Raw genomic sequence first — 14478 nt, 5'->3', positions numbered from 1 at the left:
CCAGTATTTTCTCAACATAAAGGAAAAAATGAGGCAGTGGAAACGGCTATGCACAAACACTGAGAATAGTGACTGTCATTCTGTAAAACAGCCACACTGACTATACAACATGAATACACTAAATAATACATACCAACTCACCTGTTCATCACAGCAGTCCTCTTATTAGGCAGGTGGTTATCCTCCATTTACAGCTAAAGAAACAAGCTAAGTGAAATTAAGGTCACGGAACCAGTGAAGCTGCCAAGGTCACACACTGGGTAAGTCACACAGACTTTAACTCCAGATTTTATACTCTTAATCACAAGAATAATCCCTAAGTTGAGTTCTTTGATAACTCACTCTAGTTTTGATTTGCATTTCTCTAGTACTTAGCGGCTCTATCCAGGCTCTTCTTTCCATGTGTCCAGGTTCACTCCTGGCAGTGTCCAGTGACTCACTGCCGTACCGCATTGCAGAAGAAGAAAGGGGCAAGATGTGGGCAAACCGTTTCCCTTCAGGGACATGACCACAAGGTTATACATGGCATTTCTGCTCACGCTCTTATCGGCCACAACTTGGCATCTTAGCTGCAAAGAAAACTGAGAAGTCAGCCCTTAGCCTGAGTAGCCACAAGCCCAGATAAATCCTAATAATTTGGGAAAAGAAGAGAAATTGGGGGACAACCAGGGAACCTCTGCCACAAGGGTACGTGCCTCTGTTAAAACGCTCTCCTGGTACTTCCTGCCTCACTGGTACAGACGGAGATATGGCCCTGAGAAAACTGGAACAAGTACAACAAAGTGTGAGAAAACTGAGTGAATAGAAGAAGCTACTCCAGGGCGCGATTCCCTTACAGTTATCAGGCTTGAAGGAAAAAGTAAGGCTGTGTGAAGTCCCCGAAGGGGAGGGAAATGTTGGACTTGGGAATTCCAGTTGTGATAAAGAAGAATGCAGACTCTGAAATTTCCCTCCTAAGGTTAGAACCCTAGCTCCACGTTGGCTGTGTGACTCTGGACGAATTCCTTAATCTCCATGTATCAAGTACTACACCTCCGTCATATAAGCTGTGGTGGGAATTAAGCAGTAATGTGAAGAACTTACACAGATCACACACAAAGTGCCCAATAAATTGTTGACAACCGTTTTTACTACAGATTGAAAGCCTACTGCATGATAATGACTAAAAGAGTTATAGAAAGGATAGGTAAGCCACTTTTTAACACTTGCTTATAGCCCTTGACAAGCCTAAACAAGTCTTAGCAACCAGATGCACTCATGTCAGGGCATTCAAGTCCTGGTGATACTGGGCCAAAATGGCCTTCAGCACCATGTAAAGTATCTGCCAGGCCCTAGAGGCTGGACAGTCTGGGGTGTGATGAGAAGGCTGCTGCCGGTGAAGCAAGGGCTTTGGGCTTGATTATCATTGGATATGATTATCATCCTGTCCAATCAACCTTGTCTATTAGTCCTTTCTTATAAAGCTTGCAAGACAGAACAACGGCTGAATTCTAAAGCAGATTATTTAGATGTGTATTTTTAGCAAATACATATTATATATTTTTTCTTTTTACAAGAGCTGATTTTCATTTTATGTAAACTTCCCTGGAGATATTTGGTTGTTATTATAAAGTTGTTCTTTTCTAAAACTTACTAGTCTTGTAACTTCTCTGGTGGTCCAGTGGCTAAGACTCTGAGCTCCCAATGCAGAAGGCCCAGGTTCAACCCCTGGTCAGGGAACTAGATCCCACGTGCTACAACTAAGACCCGGCACAGTCCAATAAGCAAACATTTAAAAAACAAATAAATAACACTTACTAGTCTTTTTCTCCCAAGTTCAGATGTTCTTTAACAGTCAAGTCATTTGACATACATATGACTAAAGCAAGCACATGAAAGATGCTCAACGTCACTAATTATTACAGGAATTAAAATCAAAACTACTATGAAGTACCACCACTCACTGGTCAGAGTGACAATCATTGAGAAAATCTATAGGACTTCCCTGGTGGTCCAGTGATTAAGAATCTGCCTGTCAATTCAAGAGACATGGGTTCAATCCCCCACCTGGGAAGATCCTGCAAGTTGCAGGGCAGCTAAGCCCGTGAGGCACAACTACTGAAGCCCGAGCACCCTAGAGCCCATGCTCCACAACAGGAAGCCTGTGTGCCACGACGACGGGTAGCCCCTGCTCACTGCAACTAGACAAACCCCCACACACATAGAAGAAGGCCCAGAGCAGCCAAAAGTTAATACATGTTTCTAAAATTTACAAATAAATGCTGGATAGAATCTGGAGAAAAGGGAACTGTCCTACACTCTTGGTGGGAATGTAAATTGGTGCAGCCACTATGGAAAACAGTATGGAGGTTCCTCAAAAAACTAGAGTTGCCATATGATCAGCAACCCCACTCCTGGGCATACAGGCAGATCAGATCAGATCAGTCGCTCAGTCGTGTCTGACTCTTTGCGACCCATGAATCGCAGCATGCCAGGCCTCCCTGTCCATCACCAACTCCCGGAGTTCACTCAGACTCACGTGCATCGAGTCAGTGACGCCATCCAGCCATCTCATCCTCTGTCGTCCCCTTCTCCTGCCCCCAATCCCTCCCAGCATCAGAGTCTTTTCCAATGAGTCAACTCTTCGCATGAGGTGGCCAAAGTACTGGAGTTTCAGCTTTAGCATCATTCCTTCCGAAGAAATCCCAGGGCTGATCTCCTTCAGAATGGACTGGTTGGATCTCCTTGCAGTCCAAGGGACTCTCAAGAGTCTTCTCCAACACCACAGTTCAAAAGCATCAATTCTTCGGTGCTCAGCCTTCTTCACAGTCCAACTCTCACATCCATACATGACCACAGGAAAAACCATAGCCTTGACTAGACGGACCTTTGTTGGCAAAGTAATGTCTCTGCTTTTGAATATGCTATCTAGGTTGGTCATAACTTTCCTTCCAAGGAGTAAGCGTCTTTTAATTTCATGGCTGCAGTCACCATCTGTAGTGATTTTGGAGCCCAGAAAAATAAAGTCTGACACTGTTTCCACTGTTTCCCCATCTATTTCCCATGAAGTGATGGGACCGGATGCCATGATCTTCGTTTTCTGAATGTCGAGCTTTAAGCCAACTTTTTCTCTCTCCACTTTCACTTTCATCAAGAGGCTTTTTAGTTCCTCTTCACTTTCTGCCATAAGGGTGGTGTCATCTGCATATCTGAGGTGATTGATATTTCTCCCGGCAATCTTGATTCCAGCTTGTGCTTCTTCCAGTCCAGCATTTCTCATGATGTACTCTGCATAGAAGTTAAATAAACAGGGTGACAATATACAGCCTTGACGAACTCCCTTTCCTATTTGGAACCAGTCTGCTGTTCCATTTCCTGTTCTAACTGTTGCTTCCTGACCTGCATACAAATTTATCAAGAGGCAGATCAGGTGTTCTGGTACTCCCATCTCTTTCAGAATTTCCCACAGTTTATTGTGATCCACACAGTCAAAGGCTTTGACATAGTCAATAAAGCAGAAATAGATGTTTTTCTGGAACTCTCTTGCTTTTTCCATGATCCAGCGGATGTTGGCAATTTGATCTCTGGTTCCTCTGCCTTTTCTAAAACCAGCTTGAATATCAGGAAGTTCACGGTTCACATATTGCTGAAGCCTGGCTTGGAGAATTTTGAGCATTACTTTACTAGCGTGTGAGATGAGTACACTTGTGCGGTAGTTTGAGCATTCTTTGGCATTGCTTTTCTTTGGGATTGGAATGAAAACTGACCTTTTCCAGTCCTGTGGCCACTGCTGAGCTTTCCAAATTTGCTGGCATATTGAGTGCAGCACTTTCACAGCATCATCTTTCAGGATTTGGAATAGCTCAACTGGAATTCTATCACCTCCACTAGCTTTATTCGTAGTGATGCTTTCTAAGGCCCACTTGACTTCACATTCCAGGATGTCTGGCTCTAGGTCAGTGATCACACCATCGTGATTATCTGGGTCGTGAAGATCTTTTTTGTACAGTTCTTCTGTGTATTCTTGCCATCTCTTCTTAATATCTTCTGCTTCTGTTAGGTCCATACCATTTCTGTCCTTTATCGAGCTCATCTTTGCATGAAATGTTCCTTTGGTATCTCTGATTTTCTTGAAAAGACCCCTAGTCTTTCCCATTCTGTTGTTTTCCTCTATTTCTTTGTATTGATCGCTGAAGAAGGCTTTCTTATCTCTTCTTGCTATTCTTTGGAACTCTGCATTCAGATGCTTATATCTTTCCTTTTCTCCTTTGCTTTTTGCTTCTCTTCTTTTCACAGCTATTTGTAAGGCCTCCCCAGACAGCCATTTTGCTTTTTTGCATTTCTTTTCTATGGGAATGGTCTTGATCCCTGTCTCCTGTACAGTGTCACAAACCTCATTCCATACAGGCAGACAAAACTATAATTCAAAAAGGTACATACACCTCTCTGTTCACAGCAGTACTGTTCACAATAACCAAGATGTGGAAACAAGTGTCTATCAGCAAATGAACGGCTACACTACTCAGCTATAAAAAAGAATGAAATAGTGCCATTTGCAGCAACATGGATGAACCTAGAAATCATCATACTAAACGAAGCATGTTAGAGACATATCACTTATATGTGGAATCTAAAAGTATGACACCAATGAACTTAACTATGAAGCAGACACAGACTCACCAATAGAATAAACTTGTGTTGCCAAGGCAAGCACGGGTGGGAGGGGAGGGGGATGGAGTGGGAGTTTGGGCCTCGCAGATGCAAACTATTCTATATATTGACAGAAGGGGTAGACGACAATGTACTACTGTGTACCATAGGAAACTATTCAGTAGCCTATAATAAACCATAATGGGAAAGAATATGAAAAAGAATGTGTGTATATTTATGTAACCGGACCACTTTGTTGTACAGAAGAAATTAACATTGTGTATCAACTATATCTCAATAAAATAAATTATTTTTAAAAAGTCATTTGAAAAGTTGGGGGAAAAAAGCTATGCCTACACTGGTAAAATAGTACTCTAGAAAGTAGAAGAAATATAATTTATTATGAAGCCATAACAGAACTTTTAATAATCTTTAATATCTATAACTAAACCTTTTTTTACTAACTGCATTATAAAGTTTATGTAAATACTTGCAAAATTAATAATTCACAAATACAGAGTTTTGACTTGCCTACATAAATATATAAAAAGTATATTGGGAGGGGAAATACAACTGAGTCCATGTAATTTTAATCCCTTTGACACTGTGTAACATATTTCTGCCTTCAGAATTGGAATAACTGCACATCAGAGTAATTCTGAGATGAATTTATATAGATTTACATTTATATCTATTTAAAAATAGAAAAAATCAAGCAAGTTTATTTAAAGCTATCTCACTGATTAGTACCTTTTCACAAAAACTCCCCCAGAAGACACCTTCTTCTTCACTCGCCTCTTCTCTTTGCTTAACTCACAGGAAATGTCATCCTCCTACAAAGGAAAAGATGGCCAAATTAGATGTCTTAGGATTTCTATGCTAGATACATTTTCATCTTTCTACATTATCTGTTTCAACATGCTAATAATTTTCAACTCTAGTTTACATCTCTTTTAGAATTTTGTGTAAGTGTAAGTAAGTTCTTACATCTGAAGCACCAGAGTATCATAATGTGCTGACTCATCAGCCTGGGAGGCACCTGGAGAAATCAGCCAGCCCTGCCTTCCCCTCACACCCCCAGTACAGAACACCTTGTCATTCCTGCTTCTTAGACCAACATTTCACAGAATGTTACTAAAGGAAATAACACAAAGTGTTAATATGCCACCCTCTGGATTCTTAGCAAGCCCCATTCTGCTAGGAGTCACATTCCAGGTCCTGCATATCCTCTGTTCACACAACATCCCCTAACTGCTCTTGTCTCGTATCCTGCTTTGCCCTGTCGCGTACTGTTTCCGAGTATTTCTCATTCCATCATGGTATTCTCAGTATCTAGTACAGAAGACTCACTTCATAAAAGCTCTGAGCAGGAGGAAGAGAAAACTAGAAACACTGGATACTCATATATGTCGGTCATCTTTGAATAATTCTTCTAGTCAAAAATGCTCTGTTCAGTTGAGCAGGACAGATCTGAATGCAGCAGGAGTTTCAGGAACATCACAAGGCGCATGTCTTATCAGGAGAGCCCGTGACTAGAGGCAGCACTCCCCAAGGTGTTCCCACCTACACCTTTGCTAATGAGGTCAGTCAGCTTAACGCACACGAGCGCGTGAACACAGAAGGAAACTGCTGTTATTGCAACACCACCTGGGAAAACAAAATCACACATCTGTCCCTTCCCTCAGCTGCAAACTTGAGCGAGGAATAGATGGAGAACCTGCTCAGATCAGATCAGATTAGTCGCTCAGTCGTGTCCGACTCTTTGCAACCCCATGAATCGCAGCACGCCAGGCCTCCCTGTCCATCACCAACTCCCGGAGTTCACCCAGACTCACGTCCATCGAGTCAGTGATGCCATCCAGCCATCTCATCCTCTGGAGTCCCCTTCTCCTCCTGCCCCCAATCCCTCCCAGCATCAGAGTCTTTTCCAGTGAGTCAACTCTTCGCATGAGGTGGCCAAAGTACTGGAGTTTCAGCTTTAGCATCATTCCTTCCAAAGAAATCCCAGAGCTGATCTCCTTCAGAATGGACTGGTTGGATCTCCTTGCAGTCCAAGGGACTCTCAAGAGTCTTCTCCAACACCACAGTTCAAAAGCATCAATTTTTCAGCGCTCAGCCTTCTTCACAGTCCAACTCTCACATCCATACATGACCACAGGAAAAACCATAGCCTTGACTGGACGAACCTTTGTTGGCTGCTAGCCATCCCTTATAGTGGCCACGCACTGGTGAGCATAGAGTAATACGACCCCTTCTCTTGAAAAAGCTTGCCAACCAACCAGTCTGAAGACCAAGATCAACAAGCCTTTCAGTGGGGTTTAGCAGATGGTGCCACTGTACTTCATACTTTACACATACAACAAGGTGAAGCAGGTTGTATTACCAACATTTTAGAGATACAGAGACAGAAGTCCGAGACGTTAAACAACTTTCCCCAAGGTCACAACACTAAGTCAATGGCAGGATTTTAATCCAAATTTTGTCTGACACCTAAGATCATGTTATAACCATTCTTCAATTGTCTTCCAGCAAAAAGTTTGCTCATTTGGTTCCTACAACTGTACTATGTACTGTATATACTATGCTATAGGTATACAAATAGGCATGAGAGCTGGTTCCCACTCAGGAGTCTGGTGGAGTAGGAAATGGAAAATAGATGCTCAATTGACCCCCAGGTTTCAGGAGGACCTCAAGATCATCAGGGGATGAATGCAAAGATGTACATGAAAGAAAAACACTAAGGTAGGGCAGGAGTTTAACCTCACCCAACTAAGAATCAGAGAAAGAAAACAATGCAGGGAAAGACAGGAAGCTACTTGTCAGAGACAGCCAATTTTCTAGTGCTTAATAGCATTACCAGACTTTTGCTAACAGTTAACATTTATTTTCCTTCATTTTTCATATATGCTAACTCGTAAAGGAGGTTTTTAACAATCCCAAATACTCTAGAAAGTGATTAAATACCAAAGCCTCAACTAACATCAAATAGGTAACTTGTTCTATCAAACCAAGCCTTACCATAAACTAGTTCAAAAGAAAATAGGTGCTTGGCACCCAACAGGCCTCCAGTAAGTGTTCACAGGAAGTTCCAAATTCCAAATGTTTTTGCATTTGGGGAACATTCTTCACCAAGATTACTCATTTCCTCATCATAAATTATAGCCAGAAACATTTTTCTCCCTAATATGTGTTTTCTCCCAAACTTGGGAAAAAAGAACTGCAATACTGAGAGATGTATAAATCATGATGCTTAGGCACCAAAAGCAATTCTAAGTGTACATTAGCCAACAACCCCTCTATGAAAATGTATTCTAAATATTAACCAGTTTCCATCTGAAAGAATATACAGGTTTGTTAAAGAGACCAACAGCACTGCACATGAAACTGGTGGCAAAGGTACATGGGATGCTTGTTTTTAAAAGTTCATGCAACCTAAGAAGTTCTGGGAAGCATACACAACTAAAACGAAATAAATCCCACCTTCCTGATTATGAGAAAAGTCTTAATACAGTGTCAAAACTGTATAACCAATACAAAGACAGATCACAAACTTCTAGAACTTCCTTACAGTAATAGCTCAGCATGGATAAACTCACTTAAACTCTCAGATTGTTCCAAGGATCATTAACAGGCTCACAGGCTAGGATGTCAGGACAGAAAAGCCCAGCAGAGGACATATCAAAGTCCAACCATGTTCCACAGCCTTGTAGGCAGAAAACGAGAGAAAGTTAAACCCGGAAGTAATCATGGAATGTTACCAGTTCCACAGTGGCCATTCTAGATTAGAAAGCATGGCCCAAAGCTTTACACCAACGACCTCCCAAATGACAATGGCTTTAGACGGAAGCATGAGTTCAGTGCTGCCTCAATCTGTGGCAGCAATCTGCCTCAATCTCTACCGAAGCTATATTAGAGTTCCCATCTAGTTTAAGTTTTTTAAGTAAACATTTTTACTTAAGTACAATACACATATTAAAAGTGTTAGTTGCTTAATCATGTCCAACCGTTTGCAACCCCATGGACTGTAGCCTGCCAGGTTCCTTTGTCCAAAGAATTTTCCAGGCAACACACGAGTGGGTTGCCATGCCCTTCTCCAGGGGATCTTCCCGACCCAGGGATCGAATCCAGGTCTCCTGCATTGCAGGCAGATTCTTTACCATCTGAGCCACCAGGGAAGCCACATACCAAAGAGCACCCCAAAGAGTGTGCAGTGTGATGAACTTTACAAATGAAAACAAAATGAACAAAGGCTTGGGGGTGGGAAAGTGTTGGGCAAGTTCAGGAAGAGGTAGGCTACATGTAAGAGAATAGAAAACAACAAGCTTGTGAAGTGGGTTAATATAAGCTGAGACAGCATACGACAAAACACTACAGAAAGTTATTATCAAAACCAGTTATTATAAAGAAATGATTTAAGTGCATTACATCAAACTAGCCTAAGACATTTTTTTCTAGCTAAAAATTATACTATTGCAGATTCTTTTATAGATGATTTTACTAAATCTTAAGATGGAGACCCAATCATGGGTCTCTTTATCAGTAGGTGGCAGGAGAAAGATTAGTGAGAGCTTCTTGAAGCCTCCATAAAAGTAAGTACAGAATCCAAAGTTCATTTTATTTATACTTCATGTGTTTAGACTCCAAAATAAACTAATTCCTTCTACTCTCAGATGCATAGGGCTCTACACATTTATCCACTGTTTACATAACTCAAATGTAGAAAATGGAAAGAAAGGAAAAAGGAAAGGATATGAGGAAGGGAGAATGTAATACTATGAATACTGGAGACAGAAGATACCTCAGGATTTTCACACAGTATTTCATCTAACATCAATACCCCATGGGGTAGGTGTTATCCCCATTTTACAGATGAGGAAATTGAGACCCAGAAACTTTTGCAGAACAGAAAATAAGCAGCTTCCATGAGAGGTCAGTGACATTTGCTCATTTACAAAAACTGGTGGAACCTACAGGACCACAAAAGCCAAAGGGCCCAGAGCACAGGACCACAAGTCAGCACTCCTGAGAGCTACACATTGCTGGTAGAGAGCAGGTCTTAGGGAGGAGGTGCTCTAGGGCGTGATGTCAAACTTACCCTGGGAACACACGTTTCTGGGCGAGAAAAGAGTAATCAGAAACAGCTAAAGCCCCAAAAATGTCCTATGCAGACCATCAATTTGGATTGACTCAAAAGGTGTGCAGCAAAAGATAGAGGCAGCTAGTAAAGAACAGTACATCCCTGCTCTGAGGAGACCGGAGCCGGTAGATTTCCCACCATAAGGCGGACAGGAGGCGGATCTGGAGTGTGGGAGTTTATTAAAGGTGTGTGTCCAGAAGACAACGCTGCAGGACTGCCCCAGCCAGCTTCTCCATACTAAAGTGCCCCAGGGGCTAAACATGAGATCAGATGATCACGGCAAAAGAAGAGAACGGGTTAATTATGATGGTTAATTATATCCTCTGGAAAATTAAGCACAGATGAGATACCAAAACCCAGAGAAAAATGTTTGAATTTGCATATAGAAATATACACATGTATTTGCAGGTGAACAGAATGTTGTCTAATATGAGACGAAACCACAGCAGCTTCTTCTGGAGAATGGAACTCAGAATGGGAAGGAGCATCTGCCCTGCTTTTAACATTTAACAACAAGGACATATATTATTTTAGTATTTTTAAAGTGATTATTAAAGTCCTCATGAGTTAATTTTGTTCCAGATCTATACCACCTCAAATATGATTTATAATAAAAACTTCCTGGCTTCTTTTTATTTTGTACAAATTAATAATTACTCTCAATTAATCTCTTATATATGTATACACACACACATATATATTCCTTTCATTCCTAGAACACTCTAGAAATTATAAATTATCTCCAATTTATACCTAAGGTACAGAAAGGTTAAATGACTTGTCCAAACCAAAAATGGTTGTAGCTGGAATTCAAACCGAAATAGCGCCATCCAAAGCTTGTACTCTTAGCTACTCTTATATACTATCTCTTGAGAAACATAAACGTGTTAAGAAGGATACCAACCACAGCCACAAAGTTGGGGACCTGAGTTTTTTCCAGCATCTCCTTGAGTTGATCCACCTCCACTCGATACTCATCCAGCTGACATTCTAACTTCTCTCTGCATAATCGTTCATACTCCAGCTGGCCCTGCAGCTCTTTGATAGTCCTGTCAAAAAATTTTGTTTTCAATCAATAACCAATATCAACTAGCAATTATTTCTGGTAATAGTGAAAAGTATCCATACATTATATTTAAGGCAAATAAATCATTTATTCAACAAATATGTATTAAAAGTCTACTGTGAGCTCGCACTGATCTAGATCCTGGGAATAAAGTAGTGAACAAAGTAGGCCGTTTCTGCCCTCATGGGGCTTTCTTAGGCAGGGGAGAAAGACAGTAAAGAAAATAAGAAAATATATGTACTCAAATATAAGTATGTTGGAAGGTAATAAGTACTAGGGAGGGAAAAAATAGAGCAAGACAGTCTAGAAGATGTTGTAGAGGAAGGGGTTAATATTTCGTACACAGTGACCAGAGAACGCCTTACTGAGAAGGGGGCTTGTGAGCAAAATTCCAAAGGAAAGAGAAATAATTAAATGGACATCCAGGGAAAGAGCATCCCAGACAGAACAGCAAGTGCAAAGGTCCTGAGGCAGAGAAATGCCTGGGAACTAGAAGAAAACTGGAAGCCAGTGTGACTGGAGTAGAGTCTGAGAGGTAAAAGAAGCCAGAACAAGCAGGGTCGTACAGGTCACAGGGAGGACCAGGCTTCACTCAGTGAAACGGGAAGCCATTGGAGGGTCTCAACAGAGAGAGCAGGACTATAATAACAGATTTCTTTTGCTTTGTTCAGCTTTCTAATGATGTAAAATCCACTTTGTGTGATTACACAAATATCAAGTAAACAATTCAATGAGTTTTGTTTCTTTTCTTTTTTCGTGGCCAGGCCATGCAGCATGTGCCCCCTGCAGTGGAAGCACAGACTCTTTAAACACTGGACCACCAGGGAATTCCCTTCAACGAGTTTCCACTAATGTGTACACCTTTGCATTCACCATGACTACCAAGATACAAAACACTTCTGTCATCTCAGAAAGTTCCTCACATTCTCCCCAGGCAATCCTTGCTTTGCACAAGCACCCAAACTTCTGAACACTGATCATGTTAGATTAGTTTTGTCTCTGCTCATAAATGAAGTTGTACATTATATACATTTGTGGGCCTCGCTTCTTTTCAGTGAACAATAGGTGAAATTTATCTGCTTGGGTTTTAACATGATTAACAGACCACAGGGTATGAGGGTGGGAGAGGAAGGAGCAGGGACAAGGAGTTGGGAGACATATCAGGATAATGTGAAAATAAACGAAAATAAACCCAGACAAGTGATGCTAGGATTTGAACCAGAGTTATTTTCTGCCTTATTGGGATGATGAGGGGACCAGAACTCCCAAGGCATGCTGACTTGTATGTCAGGTCTCAAAGAGGGCAATCTAAGAATAAACAATAATAGCTCTAGTATGGAAGTGAGTGGGGTTGAGGCTGGGGATAGGAAGAACAACGTAACTATGGAAACCTAGAATTCAGAAAACAGGAAACGAAAATCAGCCCCATGATTGATTCGTTTCATCTAACTAATAACAAAATCAAAAGGACATCCCTCAACCAATTCTTAGCCAGGTTTTCTTTACATTTACATCTAGTATCAGGACTTTGTATCCAAAAAATAAATGTCTTAGGATGTACTCAACACAAAGTGGGGAACAAAGAAGTGGATGGATCATGGAAAAGGCAAGGGAATTCCAGAAAAACATCTACTTCTGCTTCATTGACTAATACCTTTGACTGTGTGGATCACAACAAGCTGTGGAAAATTCTTAAAGAGATGGGAGTATCAGACCACCTTATCTGTCTCCTGAGAAACCTGTATGTGGGTCAAGAAGCAACAGTTAGAATCAGACATGGAACAACTGACTGGTTCAAAACTGGGAAAGGAGGACATCAAAGCTGTATATTGTCACCCTATTCCCTGGTGGCTCAGATGGTAAAGCATCTGCCTGCAATGCAGGAGACCCAAGTTCAATCCCTGGGTCGGGAAGATCCCCTGGAGAAGCAAATGGCAACCCACTCCAGTACTCTTGCCTAGAAAATTCCATGGATGGAGGAGCCTGGTGAGCTACAGTCCTTGGGGTCACAAAGAGTCAGACACGACTGAGCGACTTCACTTACTTAATTTATATGCAGAATACATCATCTGGCCTGGATGAAGCACAAGCTGGAATCAAGATCACTAGGAGAAATATCAACAACCTCAGATATGCAGATGATACCACTCTAATGGCAGAAAATGAAGAAGAACTAAAGACTCTCTTGATGAGGGTGAAAGGGGAATGTGAAAAAGCTGGTTTAAAACTCAACATTATGGAAGAAATGGACAAATTCTTAGAAAAGTATCACCTTCCAAAACTGAACCAGGAAGAAATAGAAAATCTGAACAGATCAATCACAAGCACAGAAATCGAAACTGTAATCAAAAATCTTCCAACAAACAAACCCCAGGACCAGATGGCTTCACAGGTGAATTCTACAAAAAATTTAGAGAAGAGCTAACACCTATCCTACTCAAACTCTTCCAGGAAATTGCAGAGGAAAGCAAACTCCCAAACTCGTTTCTATGAGGCCACCATCACCCTAATACCAAAGCCAGACAAAGATGCCACAAAAAAAGAAAACTACAGGCCAATATCACTGATGAACATAGATGCAAAAATCTTCAACAAAATTCTAGAAAACAGAAACCAACAACATATTAAAAAGATCATACATCATGATCAAGTGAGCTTTATCCCAGGGATGCAAGGATTCTTCAACATCCACAATCAATGTAATATACCACATTAATAAATTGAAAAATAAAAGCCATATAATTATCTCAATAAATGCAGAGAAAGCCTTTGACAAAACTCAACACCCATTTATGATAAAAATTCTCCAGAAAGCAGACACAGAAGGAATATACCTCAACATAAGAAAAGCCATATATGATAAACCCCAGCAAACAGTATCCTCAATGGTGAAAAACTGAAAACATTTCCTCTAAAATCAGGAACAAGACACGGTTGCCCACTCTCACTACTACTATTCAACATAGTTTTGGAAGTCCTAGCCACAGCAATCAGATAAGAAAAAGAAATAAAAGGAATCCAGACTGGAAAAGAAGAAGTAAAACTTGCAGTGTTTGCAGATGACATGATCCTCTACATAGAAAACCCTAAAGATGCCACCAGAAAACTACTAGAGCTAATCAATGAATACAGTAAAGCTGCAGGATATAAAATTAATACACAGAAATCCCTTGCAATCCTATACACTATCAATGAAAAAATAGAGAAATTACGGAAACAATCCCATTCACCATTGCAACAAAAAGAATAAAATACGAATAAATTTACCTAAAGAAACAAAAGACCAATATATAGAAAACTATAAAACATTGATGAAAGAAATCAAAGATGACACAAATAGATGGAGAAATATACCATGTTTGTGGATTGGAAGAATCAATATAGTGAAAATAAGTATACTACCCAAAACAATCTATAGATTCAATGCAATCCCTATCAAGCTACCAACAGTATTTTTCACAGAACTAGAACATATAATTTCACAGTTTGTATGGAAACACAAAAAACCTTGAATAACCAAAGCAATCTTGAGAAAGAAGAATGGAACAAGAGGAATCACCCTTCCTGACTTCAGATGACACTACAAAGGTACAGTCATCAAGACAGTATGGTACTGGCACAAGACAGAAATAGAGATCAATGGAAC

General features: G+C 40.7%; 1 protein-coding gene across 10 annotated transcripts in view; it reads right to left on the bottom strand.

The window, feature by feature from the left end:
- The window catches only part of ANKRD42 (ankyrin repeat domain 42), a 62742-nt gene that overhangs the window by 2079 nt on the left and 46185 nt on the right, over nucleotides 1-14478 (bottom strand). For 8 of the 10 annotated variants that reach the window (XM_027532420.1, XM_027532416.1, XM_027532417.1 and 5 more), the window contains 2 exons: nucleotides 10671-10815; nucleotides 5380-5462 (listed from right to left, as the gene is read on the bottom strand). In XM_027532420.1, the coding sequence (XP_027388221.1) occupies nucleotides 5380-5462; nucleotides 10671-10815 (228 nt within the window). Of the gene's footprint in view, nucleotides 1-5011; nucleotides 5463-10670; nucleotides 10816-14478 lie in introns of those variants that run through there. The other 2 variants (XM_027532421.1, XM_027532424.1) reach the window with 2 other exon arrangements.

The sequence above is a fragment of the Bos indicus x Bos taurus genome, chromosome 29 (assembly GCF_003369695.1).
Source record: "Bos indicus x Bos taurus breed Angus x Brahman F1 hybrid chromosome 29, Bos_hybrid_MaternalHap_v2.0, whole genome shotgun sequence".
NCBI classification, from domain to species: Eukaryota; Metazoa; Chordata; class Mammalia; order Artiodactyla; family Bovidae; genus Bos; species Bos indicus x Bos taurus.
Note: the sequence above shows the minus strand (reverse complement) of the source record. Positions and strands in the feature narration are given on the sequence as shown.